The sequence below is a fragment of the Xiphophorus couchianus genome, chromosome 5, assembly GCF_001444195.1.
Source record: "Xiphophorus couchianus chromosome 5, X_couchianus-1.0, whole genome shotgun sequence".
Classification (NCBI taxonomy): Eukaryota; Metazoa; Chordata; class Actinopteri; order Cyprinodontiformes; family Poeciliidae; genus Xiphophorus; species Xiphophorus couchianus.
In genome coordinates, this window is record NC_040232.1 from 22,519,154 (window position 1) to 22,543,657 (window position 24,504).

Sequence of the window (24,504 nt, forward strand, 5' to 3'; positions counted from 1 at the left end):
TTGGCGACACCTGCTGGCAACTTCAACAAATAGCAGTACAACAAAAATGATGACCTCGTTGAGAAGCTGCAGCGTCCCAGCAGCGAAGGGCAGGGGGAAATTTCAGAAAAGTACGGATTGATTTGAGTTTTCAGTCTGCTTTTTAAGCTAAAGATTTGCTCGAGAATGAAACGGGTTCTTGACTTAATTTGTCAAGTTCAAATGAGCCAACCTAAGCTTATTTTTATAAGTTAAATATCATTTTCAAGTGGAGAACAACGCCATTGACCTGGGAATGCTAACCTGCAACAAATATCCAGTTCTCAATGGATCAGATTGATAGAGATTGAATAAATAAAAGTTATAAATAAAAGTTATCTGGGCATGGAGTTGGAGGACAAGCTAACCTGGAGCACCAACACCAAGGCATAGCATTGTTGAAGAAGGCACAGCAGAGACTGTACTTTCTGAGAATACTCAAGAAGAACCGTCTCCCCTCAGACCTGCTGCAGGCCTTCTATCACTGCTCCATACAGAGTGTGCTCACATACAGTCTGTGTGTCTGGTACGGCAGCAGCACATCCGCGGACAAGAAGGCGCTCCAGAGGGTTGTTAGGGCAGCAGAGAGAACCATAGGCTGCCCCCTCCCCACTATGGAACAGATTTACACTTCCAGGCTCCACAAGAAAGTTTTGGACATTTTAAATGACTCTTCACACCCTGGCCATGGTCTCTTCCAGCTGCTGCCATCAGGCAAGAGATACAGAGCAATAAAAACCAGGACAAATCGCCTAAAAAACAGTTTTTACCCGATGGCAATCATGGCACTAAATTCAAAGGCATAAGAACTTCTGCTCTTGACACCACTTTGTTAAAAATGTAAATTCTGTTGCGAAACCTCCAGGCGCTGCAACCATCTTCTGATGTCTATTTATTTCTCATTTTGTACTATTTATTTCTTTATCTTTGTATATTATGTATATACACATAACCTGCATCTTAACTCGAGTCGAGCAAATCTCAATCTGTAATCTGTTGATGACAATGACAAATAAATCTTATCTTATCTCTTATCTTATTTGCAATAAATGCATATCCTTTTGAATATGGCGTTTTATTTTTTCCTAATTCCAACATAGGTTACATTCATGTTCTCCTTCAAGATTTAACATATGGTACCTCATGACAAACTAAAGTTAATTTAATGAATTTGCCAAATTTATTATTCACAAAATATACACAGGTTCAGACATGTTAACAGCCTTAGAATACTGTTGAAGCAACATTAGCAGTTACAGCTTCAAGTCATCTTGGGTACATCTCTACAAACGCAGGACATCTGTTTTGGGTATTTTCCATCATTCCTCTCTGCAGATTCTCTCAAGCTAGCTCAGACCGAATGGGCAATATAACTTCAGAGTAATTTTTAAGTCTTTCCAGGGCTCAACTGTATTTAAATAAATACTCAAGGACAAGTTTTTCTGGAAGGTGAATCACTCTTGTAGTCTGAGGTTCAGACCGATCTGGAGCAGGTTTTCTTGAATAATCAATTTTTTTGGCTTTAGTTGAAACAAATAGTTACTTTGCAGATGCACTGTGTCAATAAAGTTGTTACTTCTCAGGAACAATGGTTGAAACAGCAACACGCGTATTAATCAGGGGTACTGTGGTGGAACAGCGGTTAAGCAAAACCCACTTACGGAGGCTTTAGTCTTCGACGCAGCTGTCGCCGGTTCGATTCCTGGCCTGGTGACCTTTGCCGCATGTCTTCCCCCTTCTCTCATTACCCACTTTCCTGTCAATTCACTATCAAATAAAGGCCACTAGTCAATAAAACCTTTAACAAATTTATCACAGAACTTTATTTTAAAAAATGTCTACATACATACATAATTACATAAAGTTAGTGCAAATTGTCACCAAGATTTCAGAACGTTGCTTGGATACCACTAGACACTACAGTGCCCTCGTTATAAAACTTGCAATACGTGCTGGTAAACAATGCCAGACATTAGTGTTCTCCTGCCAAAGTGTGTCATCTAACAAGTTAACAACACATGCTTGATGGAGTTTGCACACCTTTCCCCATGCCTATCCCGCTCCAGAGCTCATTACGGAAATGGATCCAATGCTCCCCACCCCTCAAGCAATTTTGGCGACTTGCCTTGGAGCCAAAAAAGGAAACGGGGATCAAATTCTCTGTGCCTGGAACGGTGATTAATCACATTTTGCTATGGCAACCATACTAGGCAGACCTGGCAAGTTGCTGAACAAAACCCCCCTAAGGAAACCGATTTAGCATGTAATCAAAACCATTAACCATCCTAATGTTGTTGTGAGCTGCCTTCATCAAAACTAAATTAGAAGCATGTGGACAATTTTGGAATCTTACAGGTTGCAGGGGTGTCAGCACATGGTCCAGATAAGCCCCCGTTCAGGTGGGCTTTTAAGTAGATGAAGTCTTGTCTCCATAGAACCGACAAGTACAAAACCTGAAATGCATGAAGACCTAGAGAAGATGTTTAAAAGTAAAGCACCGCAAAATAAGACATAGCATCTCCAAAACTTGCATTACCACAATGGCAGAAATGGCTTCCGTTTACGTTTCAAATTTCGGGCAAAAAAGGTCAACAATTCTACTTTTCCAAAAGCAGAATTGCTCCAGTCATCTTCTCAAACAGCAGACAGAGGCCTTCCTGTATGATCAAGCGCATGTAATGCCAAATAGATCTCAACTGGTACTGCTACTCTCTGACGAAGGCTGTGGAAATAACAATGCCGCTTTGTGATGGAACTGAAGGAGAGAAGGCAAACACCCAGCCTAGAGTCAAGTGACAAAACTGATCCTCTGTTTCAAAACGCCACAGTGGTGCAGACTAATTGTAAGCTGGATACATTCAATCACTCTGCATCAGACCATCTTTTCATGGGTGAGCTGAGGACAGCTGAGCCTTCTTCAGAGATACAAAGGGCCCTGTTGGTGTCTCCACTCAATAAGTTACAGTCTACAGCTAGAGTAATAATTCTACAAAAAGGAATCCAATGCATGCTTTGCTTTTAATTCATATGCAGGAGCTGGTGTTTCAGTCTTTGTGTCGCTCTTGAGCAAGAACTCAAAGTAATGCTTCACCACTCAGCTGGACAACCAGACTTCCACTTGATTCTGATTGGATGAGCAGCAAGCCGGTGTGCTTGCCGGCGGTCGTGGGCTTGAATTGGACCGGTAGCTTCACGTAATGCTGTGATCTAATGGATGAAAGAGAACAGGAGACATTAGACAATTTTTTTGTCACAAATTAAGAAACACACATGCTTGGGATGTATTTGAACTATAAAAATAAAAGCTTTACTTCTTTAATTCTTATGCACATCAGATGGAAATGAATGAAAACAGCTTCAATATGAATGTGGGAACAGTGCCTTCCAAAAGCATGCATAAACCTTGAACTTTTCACATCTAGTCACATTACACCCCAAAACCTAGAGTTTATGTGATTGCTTTACATAAAATAGCACATAACAGCAACTTCTGTTATGTCAAAGTCAAATTATACAGGTGGACTCCATTTATGAAGAGGATGGCTAGTGTCTGCTCTCTTAAAACTAACACCACAAAAGAAAAATTAGGACAAATTCTGTTCAAAAATACTTAATTTATCACAAAGGGCAAGTAAATGTTTAAGTGCCTATTGATGCTTGAGATGCTAATCAGCGTCTCCCAGTTGAAAAAATTATGTTTTGTTGCCAGGGTCATGAATCATAGCAACTGCCCAAAAGTGGGGTGAAAAGAAAGAATCCTTGAAGCTAGACAGCATCTAAAACCATGGGGAGTAACTGTCCAAACATGCAATGTCTCAACAAAACAAAATTAAAAGTCTACAAATTTTCATTTGTTGAAAAGTTTGAAAAGCATGAATCCTTTTGCCTTCCCCTTCACGTGCCACTTTGTGTTTGGAAGAAAATCCCAATAAAATCCACCAACTTCTGCAGCTGTAAAGCAACAAAGGCTCAAAAGTTCAGGCGGTATACATACTTCTGTAAAATGCTACATGTAGAATAGCTGATTTCTGCAGGATGTTTCCAATCTTTGTTAGAGCCAATAACAATTTCAGAATTGTTGTGTCGCTCTTGAGCAAGAACTCAAAGTAATGCTTCACCACTCAGCTGGACAACCAGACTTCCACTTGATTCTGATTGGATGAGCAGCAAGCCGGTGTGCACATCAGATTTCCATCTGATGTGCATAAGAATTAAAGAAGTAAAGCTTTTATTTTTATAGTTCAAATACATCCCAAGCATGTGTGTTTCTTAATTTGTGACAAAAAAATTGTCTAATGTCTCCTGTTCTCTTTCATCCATTAGATCACAGCATTACGTGAAGCTACCGGTCCAATTCAAGCCCACGACTGCCGGCAAGCACACCGGCTTGCTGCTCATCCAATCAGAATCAAGTGGAAGTCTGGTTGTCCAGCTGAGTGATTTCCTTTCATTTAGTTCGAAAGGAAATCTGATATGCAGAAACATGAACTGAAACTTGTGAGTCTTTTCATGACCTGCAGAGATCCCGATGAGAGCCACAGCAAACTGCAAAGCTGGCATCACACAAAACGCAGCTGGGGGACGTTCAGGTCAGACAACACATGGTGTTAGCACATAATGGAGAAATGTATGACAAAGCTTTATTTTTGGTAAATGAACAAACCAATCCCAGGAGGTTTGCTCTTCATGCCCTACAGATCTTAACGTACACTTAACAAAAACTGATGAAGGACTGTTCTCAGAATAGGCATGCTTTCTTTTTTTAATCACTACACAGATGGTACCTTTGAGTGGGGACTCCTGCTCTGAGAAGTGCTGGTTCGGTAAAACAACTATAATCTTTAAGGCCTCAAGTTTATCCCACACAGCAACATTACCTTCCAGGACCCAGCATTTCAGAGGACCTCCATGGAGTGCATTCACAATCAGAAAACTGTTATAAAGTTTGTATCACAACACGTTATAGCTAAGCATCACCGGCTACGTCCTTGAATTAAGTAAAGTATGAAAATACAATTAGCCGCATAGAGAGAAAAAAAGCGGAAAGAAATCAGATAATTAAGAGTTGACTGAACCCTCTGTTCTTAATGAAAGGCTACGTTCACACGGCAGGTCTCAATTCTCAATTCCAATTTTTTTTTGCTGAAATCCCCGGAGTTGTTCATACTGCTAATTAATGGTTTACGACGCCCGAAGCGACCCTCGTGTATGGAAGAAGAGTGTAGATGTCAACACAGCAGAGCACTGTTTACAGAATTAATAATGGACGCCGCCGTCTATGGATTTTAAAGTTATTCAGCAATGGGAGACAATATTACTGTAAAATAATGCGACAGAGGGAGATAAGTTAGTGGCATTTGTGAAGCATTAATTGCAAATTCTGTAGACAAGTTTGTTTGGATGTGTAGTCGGAGCCAAGGTGGGATTGTGATGTGCTTCGCTAACACAGACCTCTTTCAGAATTTTGTCATCAGGATTTTTCAGCCATTCTTTTTGTTCGGTCTTCTTCTGGTGCAGAATTATGATGTCAATTATGATGTCAATGACGTAAAAGTCGGATAAGTGTGACATGACTGTTCAGTCTGCAAATGCTTTGAAAACTATCAGAACGAATCATATTTAGAGCCACATGTGAAACTGGCTCAAAACCTATTTTTGGGGGGGTGATAAGATCAAAATTGGGTCGTTCAGACTGCCACCAAAAAGTCAAGACATGGGCCGCACATAGGCAAAAAAATAAAAATAATCTGGTTGCATTCGACTGCTGTGTGAACGTAGCAAAAGCTACAAATCTAGCAGCAGTGTAGAGATGTGGCCAAGCAACTCACCTTAGAGAATACTCAAAATGCTTCATGTGGAAGGGCTCCTTAGGTTTTATAAATCTCAGCTGCAAGTTAATTAGAAAAGCCACACGTCAAATCCATGCAGAGCACAGACAAAAATGCATAAAATAATATATAAATACATCGAGTTAGTCATGCAAGTTCCTTGTCGATCCACTGTGAAAATTAAAAACACACAGTAAGCTGGGATCCTTGTCAGCATACACTATGAGCCTGATTTGACAGTCTTGCCTAAAGCAAAAACCACGACTTGTTTTAAATGAACACATTCTATCTTCTTTTAACTTCTCATTGGCTAGCCTAAGTTAGCTGGTGCTAAGCTGTTGCCAGGAGAACTTTGAACTTTCCGCGGGGTTTTGGGAGAATCTGCAGGGGCTCACCTCATGCCTGTCGGAGGAATTGTTCCGGATGTTGACCTTCAGCGTGCTGGACTCCCCCAGCTGAGTGTGTGGGAAGGTATACACATCCTGAGGGGAATAAACACCTCGCCGCACCACCTCCTCCTGGCTGAAATTAACAAAAAACAATTAAAGTTACACTCCAATTAGATTTTAAATATTCAAGTTATTCCTTTAAAATACAATTTTATGTGTTTAATCTACAGCTCCAGTCATTTAGTTGCAAGAATTTCACTTTAACGCCACCAACTTGGCTAGGAAAAGTAGCAGAACTCACCCAGCTTTGCTTGCTGACGAATCAGATCTCTTGCTGCTCTTCACCGTGGCTTCGGTCCTCACCAGGGAACAGTTTCCTTCCTGGGGTCCCACCATTGGCCCAGATTTTACCCCCTTCAAAACAGACATGACTTCAATATTGCTGCTTGAATATTTAACAGAACTGAAGAATTTGTGAAAAGTGAATAAAGCATGATCAGTATTGCTGTGTAAATATGCATCAACATATTTACGCCACAGAGTCAAAATATTTGTTTAAATTTGACTGGTTTTCTAGTCACGACTGATGAGAAACATCCCGCAGTATGATGCCGTAGTTCAATAGAAAATGGTTCTTTCAAAGTATCATGAGAAATGTCAGGTTGTGCCAGATAAGAGAATTGTCCAGAATGGCCCAAAAGTTGCGTTTCTGTTTCATCTGACCCCAGTCCCATTTTTCATATGCTGGTGACTCTCCAATTTATAATTGGAAAAATAAAAAAAATAAATAAATAAATAAATCTTTTTTTCTTTGGCATTTTCCTGGCTTACTGTCCGTAGCCTAGCTCTGGGCGATGCAAGCTTTTGCTCCAGTGAACAGATGCTTTTATTGTTGCAGAGCAGCTGCCCAGAACAATCACGATCAACTTTGGCTTCCTGGATGCTTTTCTCATTAATGCCCTCTTTCCCTGGTTGTTGGGTTTGGAAGATGACTCCTCTGTGATGGCAGTATCTTTCTATTTTCTGATGGATTCGTTATCATTGTTTCTTAATGCCTTTGTCTCGGACCTGTGTGGATTCGTTTGCAGACAAGAAAAGTTGCATTCTAGAGGCTACCAAAGCAGATGGACATTCTGAGAACATGTGAAACTTAGGATAAAAAAACTGCATAAGCTCCAACTTTGGGCCCTCTATCAGCTGGCTAAAGGAAACAGGAGTGAATAATTACTACTAGGGCTACAACTATTGATTGCGTTAGTAATCGATTATTCTACTGACTACTTTGCAGATTTTTTTTATCTAATTAATTAATCCATCATTTCATTTACTAATTTAAGCCTTTTTGTATATATAAAAAATACATAAAAATATGCTAAACAAATTACTAAGCTTCTTTTATATGACAAAACATGTTATTGCCCAAAAGGCAACAGCAGCTTTCCTTTAGTGAACAAATGATCGTCTGTACCAGAGGATGCATCTGGTAATGAAATGCTTCCCACATATGAAAAGCTCAGCCGTTTCTAATCTCTAGATTATTTTTTGTATCAACTAATTAGCAATTTGTTCACAAAGGTGCTAAACAGGTCATGACTTTCTACAGAATTTGAACTTGAACTGTGGCACTTCAGTTTTCAGTAAAACGTATATTTCTTCTCTTTTTTTAAAATTCCAAATGTATATTTTTTTTCTATAAAGTTAATTTCATTACTGCTCTGACTGTGTTCTTTTTTACTCTGTATGCTACAGTTAATTATTGCATGAGTTAATTTAGTAATTGAATCAATTATTTCAATTATCGATTCATCACAATTATTCCAATTAATCGTTTCAACCCTGATTACTAAACTACTTTTCAGATGGTTTTTAATGGATTTAAAAGGTAAAACTGATATTACATTAGAAAGAAATCTAATTTGGGTGATATAACACTAATTTTTAAAAACCATCTTCAGCTCATCATTTGACGTTGTTTGACTGCTCCGCCCTTCATGTGTGCTTCTGGTCATTTAGTTTCAGCTTAATTCCAGACAAAACAGTTCCTCAAACTACAGCAAAACAATGAAAGAAAAGCTGCGAGCAACACTAACTACTTATGGTGTGACTGGAGGATTGATCGGATAAGAGTGCGAGGCAAAACATAAATACCAGTATTCAAGTGTTATTGTATTTATTCTAGTAGCGGCCAAAACAAGAAATTTGTCCTCACAGTGCCAGAGAGCTGAAAGCGGATTCTGGATTTCTGCTGGGGCTCAGACACGGGGTGGCACTCCATGTCCCAGAACTGGACATAAGTCCCTCTGTCTCTGGGGAGGAAGGTAACAGGCACCTGGAAGCAGAAAAACACTGGAGGAATCTGTGACGTCAGCCACATAAAGGAACTCAAAACTCTGAAAGACTTTTACATTTTCTTGTAAAAGGAGAGATCTAAAAGACTCAATCTAACTGTTTTCTAGGTGTTGGGATTGACCATCTGATATTTATTGGCTTCATATGCTGCTTGGTGCTGTTAACCTAAGAGTAGTCACCAATGTCAAGAAGCTGAAAAGTTCTTTCAATTGGACAGAAAAAAAAAAAAACCTCTTAGAATTCTAGTTTTCTATTTGGGCTCTTCATTAACTGCAAGAACAGCTAGACATTTTTTTTAGCAAACTTATTAAACTGAAATGACCTTATGAAAATGGAACAGTGTGGTTGGGAGTGAGTGTCTACCTGCATCTTCTCATGGGCCCCCAAGGTTCCTGAGACCCTGGAACATCTGAAGGCAGTGTATGTGGCCCGGTAAACGTCTTCACTGTCATCAACTCCCTTCAGAGCAAACAGGGAAAAAGTATTTCCAGTTAATATGAACTATAACAGAACAAAACAGGTCAAATATAACTTACAGTGCACCAATTAGAGGACCTAAGACAAGACAAGGACAAAGTATACTTTATGTTGTCAATGAAAGAAAATGGAGGTCTGTGGTGATAATATTTTACAGGATGATAAAATGCAGAAGTTATTGCGATAATTGATAAAATTGTTGTTTTGAGAACATTTTCAAAGGATATAATGACAAAGGCATAATAATGCAAGTTCCCCTTTCAGAGATCAATAAACGTTAATTTTGTAAAGACGACGTGATACTGGAACTGGAAGATATTTTAAATATCAAAAAAATAAATTAATAAAGACAACCAAAAGCAAACAAAACTGAATAAAAACCAAATGCAACTGAATCCAGAAATGTAATGGTATATGACTCATCTGTAGATAGATTTACTGTTCAAAAAATATTAGAATGGAAATTATTGAGCTCCTTTTAATTTATCATTTAATTAATTGATTTATTGCTGATAGTGACAGGCTTATACCAGATTGCTACTTATTAGTTTATTTCCTATAAAATGCTGGCTCTAGACCTGGAAACAGCAGGAAAAGCTCAGGGCAGCAGAGGATTTCACTGTGACCTCAGCCTTATCTTCCAAATGCACAAATAGATTTTAGATTTTCAAACAGGACAAACATCTGGGTTTCAACAAATCTACAGAGATTTACAGCAACAGAGCTGTATGCTTTGGGAGGAGAGGAAAAACGAAAAGGTCTCTGATAGTGGTGGGCATTTATTGTATCGTTTATCATGATATGTTTTTATTATAAGAATTCTGGTTTATCATTGTCATGATAAAATCCAACTAATGGTGTTTAAAAATCCCCAAAACTGTTATTTTATTATTTTTCCACTGTTTTTGAAAATATAGATATTTTCAATAAATTTAAAAATATGATTAAATGCAGTTACTGTGTGAAATTTAGTGATAATCTTTATGTGACTGAGGTGTTAAATAGCAGTATTTGTGTTTGAGGCGCTGTGATTGCTGCCATGCAGTCACAGCCAAACGGTTACCTAAACAAAAAGAAATAAATAGATCTTATTGTCACTTTTATTGTGATAAAATTAAGTCCATATGGTCCACCCTGCCCAGTTGTGTTTCCATCCCGACCTTAATCATTTTGGAATCAGACTAAAGGAGGCTGGTTGACTTTTCAGCTGCCATGATACACAAAGTCATTCAAACGACGAACACAGCTGGAAGTCAAATTCTGAAGAGTACCTTAACATATGGAGGAGCGAATGAAGACAGGTACCACCTGACTTCCACTTCACCATTCTGCACCTCCAGCTGGGCCTCTGAAGTACAACAGCAAAAAACAAAGTCTTAGTCTCCAGCAGAAACAAACACATATTAAACAGTCTGCATGGTAAGAGTCAAACGTCTGGATTGTTTTAAGATATTGGGGTTTTTTTATTATGCCTTCTGTAATTCCACTGTAGACTTTCCAGAAAATGTTGTTTTTTGTTTGTTTTTTTAGTTAAACAATTCCTCAAGTCAAAGTACTGAGGAATAACCTGAAGTTTCCCCTGAGAGCGTGGCAGGGAAGGTGATGGTCTTGTTTTTTATTTCCACCAGGCCAGGAGCTGCCGTTGGCGGCTTGTTGCTGAGTCGGGGAACAGGCAGCACAGGAGTAGCAGCCTGAGCAGGCAGGGCCGACAGAGATGCATCTGCTGGAGCTGCAGACACGTCCAGAGCCAGGTCCCTGCGAATCTGGACCTTAATGAACTACAAAACATTTAAAGTGTTAGGAACAACTGTGCCTTTAAGCTGGAAGTAGCCATTTTATTTTATATAATGTGTTCTGTTATGGTACATCAGGGTTTGTACGCACAGGAGCTTCAACACTAAATTAATTTATCAGAAACTGTTGGTGGGTTTTGTTAGCCAATTATTGAGGACCATATCATCCAATCAGTTTATTACAGTCATGTTCAGTCTAGTCAATACTGCCACCTTCTGACGGTTCTATGACAACAATTAACTCCAAAAACATAAAGAGGATCTGATTGAAATTTCTGATATTTGAATGGACTGTTTGATAGCTATACCTTCTGCTGTCCATCACACTGGACATAAATCTGTCCGCTCCACGGCAGCAGGGCAGATTTAGTGGCTAGTGAGGGGTTGGGGCTGATCAAAATCTGCAGCTGGCTCCTGAGTTTTGGAGAGAGAAAAAATCAGAAAAGTGAAGGAAAACAATAATAAATAGGAAAAGAAAAGTGTAAATGCACTCAGATGTATAAGAGGGCCAGTTACTGTGCAGCTGCCAGAGAGAGAGTGGGGAGAAGGGTGATTGGAATTTTCTCTGGCTGTAAAGAACTGCTCTGCCCCTCCCCTACCTGTTGCTAAGTAATGGAGTAGAGTAACTGAATCAAGATACCTCTATACTTTTCCCTTGCTTACAAGAAAAACAAATGAATCTATTCATGGTCTAAAACCCACTTGACCTTGATGTGTTGCCGGGGGGCTGGAGCCCATTTCCCACACAGAAAAAACAACCATATACTCACAAAGGGCAATTTAGAATAACCATTTAAACTAAAAGTAACGTAGGAGGGAGCTGGACAGAACCGACACATGCAAAGAGAGAACAGGCTCAGACCATGCAAGAGACAACCCCAGAATGGGATTTGCACCCTGGACCTTCTTGTGCTAGGCAACGGTGCTACCAACTGTACCACCTTAAAGGTGTCAAAATGGAAATGGTTCTTATTTGACAACCGTCTTAAAATGACAGCAGCAATAACAGTTTTACAGCTAAGCATATCATAATTTTAACAGCAGTGCGAATAATGTTTTCTGATTTAAATAAAAGAAGCTAAATCATATGAATTTGGTTATAAAGTTGTACGCAAAAGGAGGAAAGTCGTTGCATGAGCCCATGTCCAGCCAGATCATCAGTTCATTATGTTTATCTAGGGAAACTCCAGTTATGAAGGTTAGGATAGTGAAAGGCCTTTACCTGTCCGGGCTTACAAAATGCATGAACCAAACATTTCACAGGCATGTTAAATCATACACGGATACCAAGACTCAAAGAAAGGCTTACTGAGGCTCAATGACTCCGTGCTGTGGGGTGATGGTGAGGCAGTGAGCCGGCCACGAAAGGTCAAAGTTCAGCTCTCCAGAAGTGTTGTTCTGGATCTGAACTTGGCTGGTACTAGACGGACCATCTAGAAATATTGTGAATATGAATATTCAACTGTTGCTTCTTCCAACTAAACTCAAAACGAAATGACGACGTCCAGAATTCATCAGAGACTCACTGATAGTGGGAGCTGCGAGGACGAGCTGCTGTGGGTGGATGATCCACGACTCGGACTGTGTGTGCTGTGAGTCTGGAGCCTGACAGGACAGCAGTGGAAGATATGGCAAAACATAAACACAATGATCGCTTTTAATACAGTTAAATCTTTAAAATTAGTCTGTCTACAACTAAAAGCCAACTACGTTGAAGTAGATTATGTCTGATGAGCTGAGTTTTTTTTTTTTTTTGACCATCCTAAAATCCTTTCATAAAATTGTGGTAATGAAACATCTGTTATGGCAGTTTCAATTTAATTCAACAACTGGTCCTTTTACCATGAGAACAATTAAAACTACTCTAAATATGTTTAATTTAGGAAGCTGAAGAAACAGGAGGAAAACAGGACTGATAAGTCTGAGCAACAGCATAGAAAAATTGACAGAATGCTCCGTTAACACTGTTCTCTCTTTTCTTTGGCAAATCATCAACACATCCAGTTCTTAACCCAATACAACCAGATTACCAACCACTCGTCCAAATCAGGTCTGCACAATAGCAGAAAAAAAATTATTAATTCTTACAATACTACAGCTGACAATTGCTGTGGTGATTTTACTTAATTCACATTTTTCTCACATTGCTTTTTCACACAATGTTTCCACCACTCAGATTTAGCATCTTAGTCACTACAAATAACATTGTGACCTTTGTTCATTAAAGGCCACCAGAGTCTATTCAGGCACCTTAGAAGAGGATCCTGTGACTTTCAGTGATGGACCCTGAGGACCCTTCACTGGCAGCACATCCAGGGACACGCTGCCATTTGGAAAACCACTGTGAAATAACAAAAAGGTTTATTCTGGGTTTTGTTAAAACATATTCACGGTTGTCACTGCTTAGAAATATAGCCGGTTGTGAATAAGATGGGAAAATTAGCCTGGCATGTTTATGTGATGTATTTATGTTTTATATGCATTGTTCCCTTTTTGTAAAATAGAATAAAAAAAAAGAATCACAATTTATAAGATGCAACAGTCAGCTGTGTATCACCAGCAGGTTACTGATATTTTTATTATTACTACTGGTACAATACCCGTCTGCCTGGAAGCAGTGGCTGTCAGAGGGCAGCTGAGGTTTGTCGTGTTCGCTCTCCTCACTGTCTGCACTCTTTATTTTCCCCAACAACGACACCAACACTTTACTCATGTTACTGTTGAAGATGTGGGCCTCGTTAGGCCTCAGGGGCAGGTCGTAGGCTGTGGATAAGTCAAAGGATGGGTGAAACACATCTCCAGATGGAAAAAAAAAAAAACGAAAAACACGGTCAAACTCAACGTCATCCCAGAGCTACAATTGTGGTCTGCAAAAATGCACAGCTCCCTATCAGAAACAACCAATCAGAGCCAGGAGGAGGGCAGTTATCGATGTCAGGCAACCTCGTTTATTAAATCCCAATGCTAAATGTGCTAATGGTGGAGAAACAACCTACAGATTCAGGAAAACCATTTATCTGCCACCATTGGTGGCCATGCAAACCAACATTAGCATTCATAATAGGCTCTGTTGTGGTGATTCAGCTGTAGCATAGCAAAGAGCAAGTGGGAGGGTTGAGCACAAGAGTGGTCGACAGTGCCAAGACTTTCCTCATGGCCCTGATTGGCTGTTTCTGACTGAGCAGTGGCATTTCTGTAGTTAGCACTGGGAGAAGGCAGATTGTCTTATATTGTCATGACAATTGAAATTTTAACAAATTTATAAAACAAGTTTTTTTGTATAAGTTACATACTGCAGCTGAATGTGGAAATTACAATAAAGTGTCCTCTATCGTTGGATGATTTTTAAAAAAATCATAATGATGAAATGCAACGAACAGCAGGGTGAAAAATGCTAATTACCTTCTTTGACACTTCCTTCCCCCAGGAAGGTTTCGGTGAAGTCTATGTTCTTGAGCAGACTGTTCTCAGACAGAGCTTTCCTCCCAGCCTCTGGTTTGCACTCTAGCAACCTGTCACACAACACACCAGGAGTTTGGTTCAGGTATGAAGTTCATTTTTCAGAGCACGCTCCAATTAAAAGTGACAAGAAAAGCTTGTCATCAGCCTCACTGCATTATTGATCTCGGGGGACAATTTAGATTTAATTATCAGTGCCTTGCAACTAATTCACAGGCCTGGTAGCATTTACAGATAAAACATTTCATTAGGAGTTCTACACAGTTTCATTAAGCAGCAGCCGAGGCTAAACGCTGCTGCAGCATCTCACCTCCTATACTGCTGCCTGGAGACCTCATCTCCACAAAAGAGGCAGACTGTGGCCAAGGGGCTACTGGCTGACTCACACAGACTCGTCTCTCTGTGGCTGGACTTCATTAGAACAGTGATCACCTGGACACACACAGAAGAGTGACAAGGTCAAGAGAAGATGCTGTTATAATTAGAAGTATTGTCTTTGTCTGCTGCTGATGTTACCATCTCCAGGGTAGAAAAACAACAAATTAAAAAGAAAAGTTGAAAGAGCAGCTCATCACCTCTTGCGTCCGTTCCTTCAGGACGAACTGTGACGGGGCCAGGCTCATGACGGAGGAATGCATAAGCGACCGGCTCTGGATGTCAGAGAAGGCCACGGCTTTAACAAAGGCAGCTCTGGAGCCGGTGTTCCTCACACACAGACACACTTTGCTGACACAGCCAACAGCGACGTCGGGCAGCGTCGCCACATAGCCGTCGCCGTGCTTCCTCTGGTCCTCCAGGATGATATTGCTGGTGCCGCCGTAGCCCGACAGCGGAATCTAAGAATGGGACAACAACAAAGAAAGGTGGTGCTATTCAAACGTGCAAAGATGCACTTGCAAGCAGGCGGCTCTGAGCAGAGCTTTAAAACATCAAACCAATCCGGACAGTTATCCTTCAACACGTTTTCTTTTAAACATATGAAGCAAAGTCACATGTGTCTGATTCTCGTTTCTCAAGAACTCAGAAAAAACGATGTCGATTTGACCAACAACAAAATGAAGTCAGTCAGTGAGATTAAACATGCATATTGCCTCGCAGGGGAACCGCATTAAGAGCCCTTCATTATTATAAAATATAAAAAGATGATACAGAAGTGTAACATGATTCAAACTAATTCAAATGCCATCTTTAAATAGCCAAGAAAGTTGACTGAGGTTGGACAGAAAGAACAAAGAAAGTGAGTGACTGTTATTCTTTTACCAATCTGGCTCAGATCTTTCACGTGTTTCCACGTATGGATGCCACTGGGTTAAATCTCTAGTACAGATAGATTACCAGATTGTTTGGTGACCTAACATTCTGTATTTACATACAGCAGAGTGCAAATAGAACAGATCTCATAACAAGGGATGACTGAAGATGTACAGCACATAAATACATTTACTGTCCTGTGTGAACAGATTACCCAGAATGCAAAACAGCTCAAGTCCTCCAAAGACAATACATTATGGGGGGAAAAAAACATGTAAAAGTAGAGTTGTGTGGTTAATAACTTCTGAAACGGAAGGTAGAGAGCATGGCAAAGCAATAAAGGTCGCATTCTTACAATGAATTTGACTCCTGGTTGTGATGAGCGGACTCCAGACTGTTTAATTTCCAGCTTGGCCAGCATGCAGGCCACCCTGGTGGGAGCAAAGAGCAGGTGGATGGATACATCCTCCCTGGGCCGAATGGACAGCTCTCCATGGTGGGTCAGACACTCCTCAGGGCTGAACAAGCTCTGGAGCTGGAAACAAGGAAGTCGTTGTTAATTTACTTTAACAACTTTTAGCACAAATTTTTCTTCACTATTATTATTACAGTGCAATATTCTTACTTTCAAATACTCAATTTTGTGTTTTCATTTGTTGGAAGCCAGGATCTTTAACTCCATATGGACTTGTGAAGCTAATTAGCTTCAGATCACATTTTGCTGAGAATATTGTCAAACGAATGTATGAATGCTACAAATGTTGGTTGATAGTGCTTTGATAGCACATATCTAGTGGTTAAAGGTCAAATGTGTAATGCTAACATTAATGAGCAATATAGGAAATTCATATATATTTGTAGAAGTACATTTTGTGCAAGTATTTTGAACATGAAACTTTTAATCAAAAGCTTACTTTAAGCTTTTTATTATTTTCACAAGTACATGCATCATGATAATACTTTATCATGAAACGGGATAAAAGCTTATAGGACACCTTTTATCCCCAGTAAATAGATTTTTAAAAATATTTAACTGTATTGGAAATACTGTAGGATGAACATCAATGTATATTGAAAAATATATGTTGAAATTGAATTTTTGACACTTTATGGCAAAGCCATGGTTGTTCAAAAACATATGTTGACTCAATTTCAAAGATTTGTCTGAGCAACATACAATCTGTTTTATTCCTTAAGTGCTTGGTGGATCTAATAGGCGTCATACCTAAATTTACATAAAAAATTTAGTGGGTGAAATATTCAAATATCTGATTGACAGTAAAAACACAATACATTTTATACAATTGGGTATTAATTTCAGCAGTAAGGAATTAAATCACTGAACTAAACTACAGTTATTTACTGAGACACATCTGTGAAGACTAAGACTGCGACAACGTGAAGTCTCAGTTTACAGCTTGCACATAGTGCTGGAAAGCTCAACAATCAACAGAAACAATGGAAAAACATCTTCACCATTTAAAGGGCCATACCTGAAAACAGTCTTGGTCCTGACCACGGATAAGCAAACGCAGCTGCTGTGTGGTGCTGGTTGAGTCGTTTCTTAGAACCAGCTTCTGTTGGCTAAAAAGAATAACCGTTATAAAGAGTTTAAACATTTCAGGTCAAACCTCCTCTGCTTTGTTTTATCCCAATTATTATTGATGTGCAATAGCTCAATTACAGTCAAATCTGATTGACTTTAATACACAGATTTCTCGTTTCTATTCTGTTGTGCTGCTCTTTATCTCTCCTCACAGAGCACAAATAAACTGTGCATCACGTTGAAATAGCTTCTGAGGAACAGCGCTCCCTGCAGACCCCCACAGTGTCCCCTCTCATGAATAACATTACACAAGCCTTAATAGAATAAGATGGAACACTGAGCTTTAAGGTTGTTTTTTTGTTTTTTTTAAATTGACTCCTTTCCAATGAATAACTGATACCTAGAAAGTGATGGGTCTGTAATCAAGCGGCACTCAAACTAATGAAAAACTCAAAAGTTGCCTACACAGCTCGCCCCAGGGTGACCCCTCCCCAGGCCACAAACTGCTTATTGGAGAGGATTGGTGGGATGTCACTGGTCAGCGAGGGGCCACAGACAGGAGCAGAGGGAGCCGCTGGGTTCCAGGAGTCAGAAGGGACTACTTCTCCTTTCAGCGTCACCTCGTACTGAGGGCCCGACGGCAGCACCAATACCGTGAGAAGGCTGCGGAACAACATGAACTTAAGTGAGTAGGTTCAGTATTGATAGCATGCTGCCTGGGTGACAAATTCACAATGCACAGTAATTAATGATCAAATATCTAGAAAATACATCTGCTTCCTTAGCAGACGTTTTCATTATTAATATTCAATCTTAAAAATAAATAAGATACAAAGATTTAAGTTCTTGAATTTCCTCACTACACTTTTCAGTTTTGTCAGATTCAAATTTAAGAGACATACAAATTAATATTTTTTTTCTAAGGATGCGTTCTACGGAAAGTGAAAAGTGCCAAATTACAATAATTAGCTTATGAAATATGTGAATGAATCAATATTTTAAAACTGGAAATAAATAGACATAATTAAATACAGAAATTTTTGTGTCCCAATTAAATGTATTGATTTCATTTTAAAAACTTGATATACCTATTTAACGCTTTAATAAATTACTACATGTTCCTCCACAGAAACACACTATGAATAAATCAACTTCACCCATCACACTCAGTGGGTGGGATTAGGGCAGCTTCTGTAGAGACCCCGATGTCTGATTGGCTGCTTCAAACAGGAAGTCAAAAGAACTTCTACCAAGTTTGCTACAACTTAGAGGTCAAAATTTTCACTGTCAGGAGAGAGCGCACTGGTCCTACCTACAGGAAGCTGCTACAGATTCCAGACAGACAGGCCCCGCCCACTAGCTAACACCAGCTCACACTCCCTCTTGAGCCATTTCACACCAAAATAGAGATAGGGGCTGGAGCTGTTCGCCCAGAGGTTGCATTAATAAATTACAACTTACTGAAGTCATTTCCACACTTTCCAGTGGAAATATTGACCTCATAGTCATAGCAAAAGAGGAAGAAGTTCTCTTGACTTGCTGTTTGAAGCAGCCAATCAGACATCGGGATCGCTATAGAAACTGCCCTAAATCCCGTCTACTGAGTCTGATGGGTGAAGTTGATTGTTTAATTTAATTCATGATATGCTTCAGCACAGGAGTATAAAATAACTTAAAGCAAAAAATTATCTCGTTTTTTATTTTTTAGATGAAATCAATACACTTTATTGAGGCACATATAATTTTATATTTAAGAAATTATTTCTAGTTTTTATAAATGAATGAGATTTAACTAATTACTTCACAAGCTATTTATTTTTTTGTAATTTGGCATTTTTAACTTTCCACAGTATTAAATGTGTGATCAGATTTTTTTTTTATAACCTTTTAACCAAAAAGGCCTAAAGATCTCCTTTAATGTCTGAGGAGTGAAATAAGAAATCTCATGTATACCTTTCTTTACGCTTCCTGCTGCTTTGTGCTTTAAATGATAAAACAACACCTTGTTCTTCTGCCACTCTCAGGGACAGTTCATCAGGCGTCACCGAAAAGCTATCACTGTTGTCACTGATCTAGAGAAAAAAAACAAATGAAAGTCAACTGCAAATAAATGGAAGAGTGCAAGAACAAATTAACATTTGAAAACATGCTTCTCGACTGCTAAAGCAGAGTTCTGAGGCCCAAATGTCAGCAGCTACCGTAAACCCTGAATCTAATCATAAAAGCAAAGGTCAGAATTACCTTGAGTTTCAGCCGAACATCGATGTTTCCTGCATTCTTTAATGGCAGATTCTGTTCACTACATTTGCCCACAGGCGCAAAAAGGCTCACAGTCTAGGAAAAAAAACAAAGATATGTTGCCACTAAATTCAAATTTTTACAGAAATGTTGAATCTACAACAAAGTTTGTATTATCTCCAACTTCAAGTCAAATAAATTCAAATGAAAGAAAAAAATTAAGACAAGTCTGGACACATTCTTCTTTAAGTGTTTTGTAAAGACACTTAAAGAAAAAGGTTGGATATCTACCCTTTATATTTTAAAGTAAAGGGTAGCTATAAAAGAATGACAAAAGAACAACCACATGATAGCTGTGGTACCTGCAGATCTTTAGGAGCATGGACTCTTGCAGTTCCAGACCTGGCCTTCAGGGGGATACTCCTAATGATGCGACTGGGACCTGGAGAGTCCATTTCAATGTCCACACGAGCGCTGTACTCATCAGCTGGACCAGGGTCTTCTTAAAAACCAAACACACACCAGTAGAGTCTAGTGATTTAGCAGTACAAATTTAGTACCAGACTTTTTAAAAATAATATGCTGGATGACTTCCCAAACAGTAAGTTAACAGTACATATCAGTACCTGAAGAAGTTCTGAACTTCTGAGGAGCCTTGAAATGGACCCAGACCATGAAGCTTTCTGGGTTCTGGGAGAAATGTGTTGTGTTAAGGTGCTTTATAGACGCATGGTAAAAACAAAACATTTACTAATGAATCCTATATTACTACACCTCCTGCATGGCATTATAAACAAAACAATTCATACTTTCTGACATCATTTTATTAACAGAAGATTTAGGCAGAACTAACCTCTCCATAGCTGGCGTGCATCACATGATTCATGACCGAGGGAGAGGCCAACGGGGCCATGTGTGCAGCCTGCTGTGTCATCTCAGGCGTCATACCAACGGGGTCTTTGGAGAAGGTGAAGCATCGCCATGCTGTGGCATTCTGAGAGGAAAAGTACACAAAGGATAAGGAAACCAAGACGTGTTCAGGCCTTCAGAAATGGGTAGACACAAACTAGAAAAAATGTGAATATAGGGGTGGCTTTGTATTTAACCACCTTACATTAATATTGTACATTAGTGTTCATAAGCTTGAACCAAAAAAAAACAAAACTACAAAACATTTTATTTTCTTTTTCCTCCGATTTGACATCTTTAAACTGTTAGGTTTGTTTGTGTTGATCCTTTGGGGGTTTTTTTGCTTAGTTTACTGTTCTACAAAAGGAAAGTGTTCAAGCTCAGCTATAGAAAACAAAAGAAAGTGTCACCCTTTGTTTGCAACTAGAGATGACTGGGCTAATGGATCAGTACGGCCTATCAGAACTCACAGCGCTGATCACCAGGCGGACGGGGACAGTAGCGTGGGTTCTGTTCAGCAGTCTGAGAGGTAGAGATTTAGAGCTCCCTTCTGGCAAGTCTCCAAAATCCAAACAGCCAGATTCACCAACTTCAATCTATTAACCCACAAAGGAATATTTCATGAAAACAACAATCACACATTATCTGCATGTCTCCATGTCTGTTCCATGACTTCATGTTTGGTTTCACGTTAGAGTCACTCACCGCTAAAGCTGGGTTTTCTGCCACTGCAATAAGCACCACCCGTTTGGCGAAGACGTTGGCTCTGGCAGCCAGCTCCGTCTCAGCTGAGGCGGGCCAGGAGCAAACACTGAGGATGCACTGGTAGACTCCAGGCTGCGGAGGGACAAGCAGCACTTTCTGCTCCTCTGTACTCTTGGGACCGATGATGGTCTTGTTTTTCACCATCAGCCACTGGTAAGGCAAGCTGTCCACCTGCAGGTTGAAGTTGAGTTTCAACTTCAACATGTGAAGTTGTTGAAGTCTCAACTTCAACAACTTCCTGGCTGTCCTTGTTTTAGGGCAGCAAGGATGCTAAATGTGCAAGATAATTTATCAGATGTTTTTTGAACCAAGATCAGTTTACCTTTAAAGAGTGAGGGGAATGCTTAAGTGACAAGCTCACTTAAGAACTCCAATATCGGAGTAATTGGAGTTCAATAACTCCAATATTGAATTAACTCAATATTGGAGTTAATTCAAGTAGGGGTGGTCAAGTCAAAATGAAAAGAAATGCCACCCAGCAAAGAGGAAGTCATTACTCCCAAAAACAGAATTAAAATTAAAAAAATTTTAAAAAAGCTTTATACAAGTAGAATTTTGGGAGATTTGTCTTGTGGTTGAATGAAACTATAAAATGACAATTGATACATTTGGAGAGGAAAAAAAAAGAAAAAGAGGTGATCTGCTACCCTTAGAAAAACACCATTTAGAAGTAGAAGAGTGGCAGCATCATGCTGTAGGGATATGAGGTGCACTTCACTAAATAGACGACATCATAAAGAAAGAATATGTGAAAATATTGAAACATCAAAACTACAGAAAGGATGTTTAATAAGACAAGGAGAAATGGTCTAAAATACCTGCAAACTGTTGTGATGTTAAAGGACCCAAGTGATGCTGCTTAAATGCAATTTTGACAAGTAAATTTATGTAAACATCAAACAAAAATATAAAGAAAAAAAATGCAGTGTTTCCAATATGTAACTAATAAAAATAGCTTAGGTGATCTCAAAAGACCTAACATAGCCAATTTATTATCGGATTTAATCTTGCAGAGATTTAAAAAAAACATATATGAGGGTACTGTATTAAATATGGTGTGTATTTAATGTTTTCATTTTATGGTTTTTAATATTTTAAAGTATTGAGTACCTTCTCACTTTTAATCACATTATATTTATTGTGCGTTTATGTAAAATTCCCTATTTAAAAAGAAATCCAACTCACCTCACTGTAACTAAACTGGCATAAAAGTTGAATAATTTAATGCATATTTTTTACACAGTGCATGTGATCCTCTGGCTTTACCGGGATGACCTTTGACACACAACCATAAACAAACCTTCTCTCCATCAATGGCCAGGCTGGTGACAGTGATGGAGACCTGCTGCCATCTCTCAGACGGGTTGAAGAGGCTGAGGGAGGTTTGAGAGGCGATGCCGACACAGCAGGCGTGAGGGAAGCGAAGCTCCTCTGGTACCACAACTTGGCCTGAGGATGACAGAAGGAGAAGCATAAATTGATGCTGGCAGCTTTCTGCAATGTCTAAAAGGTTTAAATGTCATTATTAAGTTTTGTAACACCTCCCTCATCTTAACAGCAGATTTCAAAAAATTGTAGAATGTAGAAAACTCCCGTTATGCCTACAACTGGTACCTCTCAGTTCTTCATGACCGCCGGTCACCATAGAATCTCCACCATAATGGCTGTAGGGTTTCCCCATTATTCCCATTTCATGATGGCTCTGATGGGGTAAAGTGAGGGGATGAGGTCCAGCAGGTCCTGGAATCAGAGAACCTGAAGTGGGAAGAATGGCTCAGTTAGTTTACTGAGAAATACATCTAAACACAAAGTAGCTGGTATATTTGAAAATATACCAACTACTAACCATGTTGACCAACATGGTTATGTTGCTTCTTGATTTGAAAACATAACTTGTGTTTTAAGGTTATGTTGGTCAGAGATAAAAGAAAAAAGTTAAATCTGTTCTATTGCAGCCTGTATATAGGTTATTGCAGATCTAAAATATTTTTGTTGGCTAAATAGCATGTTATATTATATATTAGGCAAATGCACAAGTCAATTAATCACATGATAAACTATAAATTAAAATTTATAAATACATTTTATTTGTAGTTTCAGGTTTGTTTATTTATTTTAGACATTTGAAATGTCTTCCAGTTCCAATGTTAAATGTTCTTTAGAATTAAAATGTTATTAATCTTTGAGAAGATGTTCTTGCATTATTATACCATTACATTACTTCAAATGGTGTCAAAGCAACAATATTATCAATCACCACAATAACTTCTGGGATGATTTATCATCCAGCAAAATTTGTAACTGACAAACGTTGGGCAGTAAAAACCAGAAGACGTGCCTGTAGAGGACATGTTATAAAGACAGTTTCCCATATGAAAAGCCCCAGAATGCAGCTGGGCATCAGCTCCCAGGAACTGCAGAGGTAGCGGCGAGCTGACAAGGGAGCGTCTGGTGAGGACAGACTGGACATCTCCTTTGTGGGGAAGACCCACCATGCTTGGACACCGAGGCTTAAAACCTGGGATGTGGACATAATGAAGGGCCTCTGCTGTGTAAGGAGGGGGCGCCATGCAGAGCCCGCTTGAGTACAGCGATGACGACGCAGAGGGGGCGGTTCCCCACTGCTGGGGTCCTGGAGGAGCTGCCGAGCTGATGGTATGCTGGATGTTTAGGTTGCTGCTGTAGCCCGAGTCCACTTTAGTCAACTTCCTATTGCTGGAGTCCGGCAGGATCCTGTGGCCTGTGAATCCAGGTACGACGTCCCCAGGAGCAGGAGGGTAGCTACATTCACTCTGGCTGCGGGTGCAGCTAAGAGCGGCGCCGCTGCATTGGACCTCGGGGCTTTTGCCCTGCGATGGCGGTAGGGGGTCCAGGCTTTTAGATTGCTGCATGTTATCAAGACTTCTGGCTGGGTTAGGCTGTAGATCTGGTTCCACGGGTGGGGTAGGACTGAACCTGATGATGGTGGTGCTCAGTCCCATGGAGGATTCCCTCTGCAATGAAACAACAAGGTTCACCAGGAAACCACTCAAGAACCAACAAAAATACCAATTAGGGCTGCAACGATTAACTGTGATGAATCAATTATTACATAAGATGATTATTTCAATAATCGATTAATCATTAATGAAGTATATGGACTCAGAAAAAGGCCATTTGTTGAAAGTCTAACAGAGCCAAAACTATGCACAACATATATACATTTTGCATTTTAGATTAAAAAAATAAAAACAAAACTTGTGTGTGAATATTCTACCAAGAATAAAGTGGTTTAGTTTTAGCTTCATCTGATTCAAATTTTGTAAAGAAATAAAAACTCAAGCAGCTTTTGCTCTTAGATTATTAACTGGTTACATGAAAAAAAAAAACAGATTAGCACTAAACTGTTAAAAGACTATATTAAGCACCTTCTGCTATTCATTTATTAGTCAGTCCAAAAATAATTAACAGTTCAGCTCCAGATTGTACTAATTAGTCCAGCA

General features: G+C 39.4%; 1 protein-coding gene across 3 annotated transcripts in view; it reads right to left on the reverse strand.

Annotated features, from left to right (window-relative positions):
* Positions 1 to 1,817: 1,817 nt before the first annotated feature.
* cep192 (centrosomal protein 192) overlaps positions 1,818 to 24,504 on the reverse strand; it is a 38,379-nt gene continuing 15,692 nt past the window's right edge. For 2 of the 3 annotated variants that reach the window (XM_028018256.1, XM_028018257.1), the window contains 29 exons: positions 23,361 to 24,015; positions 22,637 to 22,777; positions 22,323 to 22,471; positions 20,963 to 21,193; positions 20,728 to 20,853; positions 20,202 to 20,342; positions 19,975 to 20,038; positions 19,711 to 19,850; positions 19,352 to 19,444; positions 19,064 to 19,182; positions 17,576 to 17,773; positions 17,058 to 17,148; positions 15,920 to 16,099; positions 14,889 to 15,149; positions 14,624 to 14,745; positions 14,257 to 14,366; positions 13,455 to 13,617; positions 13,105 to 13,195; positions 12,381 to 12,459; positions 12,164 to 12,287; positions 11,163 to 11,268; positions 10,629 to 10,839; positions 10,333 to 10,409; positions 8,948 to 9,043; positions 8,445 to 8,564; positions 6,537 to 6,649; positions 6,242 to 6,368; positions 5,847 to 5,905; positions 1,818 to 3,225 (listed from right to left, as the gene is read on the reverse strand). In XM_028018256.1, the coding sequence (XP_027874057.1) occupies positions 3,093 to 3,225; positions 5,847 to 5,905; positions 6,242 to 6,368; positions 6,537 to 6,649; positions 8,445 to 8,564; positions 8,948 to 9,043; positions 10,333 to 10,409; positions 10,629 to 10,839; positions 11,163 to 11,268; positions 12,164 to 12,287; positions 12,381 to 12,459; positions 13,105 to 13,195; positions 13,455 to 13,617; positions 14,257 to 14,366; positions 14,624 to 14,745; positions 14,889 to 15,149; positions 15,920 to 16,099; positions 17,058 to 17,148; positions 17,576 to 17,773; positions 19,064 to 19,182; positions 19,352 to 19,444; positions 19,711 to 19,850; positions 19,975 to 20,038; positions 20,202 to 20,342; positions 20,728 to 20,853; positions 20,963 to 21,193; positions 22,323 to 22,471; positions 22,637 to 22,777; positions 23,361 to 24,015 (4,320 nt within the window). In that variant the 3' untranslated portion in view covers positions 1,818 to 3,092. The remainder of the gene's footprint in view (positions 3,226 to 5,846; positions 5,906 to 6,241; positions 6,369 to 6,536; positions 6,650 to 8,444; positions 8,565 to 8,947; positions 9,044 to 10,332; positions 10,410 to 10,628; positions 10,840 to 11,162; positions 11,269 to 12,163; positions 12,288 to 12,380; positions 12,460 to 13,104; positions 13,196 to 13,454; positions 13,618 to 14,256; positions 14,367 to 14,623; positions 14,746 to 14,888; positions 15,150 to 15,919; positions 16,100 to 17,057; positions 17,149 to 17,575; positions 17,774 to 19,063; positions 19,183 to 19,351; positions 19,445 to 19,710; positions 19,851 to 19,974; positions 20,039 to 20,201; positions 20,343 to 20,727; positions 20,854 to 20,962; positions 21,194 to 22,322; positions 22,472 to 22,636; positions 22,778 to 23,360; positions 24,016 to 24,504) is intronic. The other variant, XM_028018259.1, reaches the window with a different exon arrangement.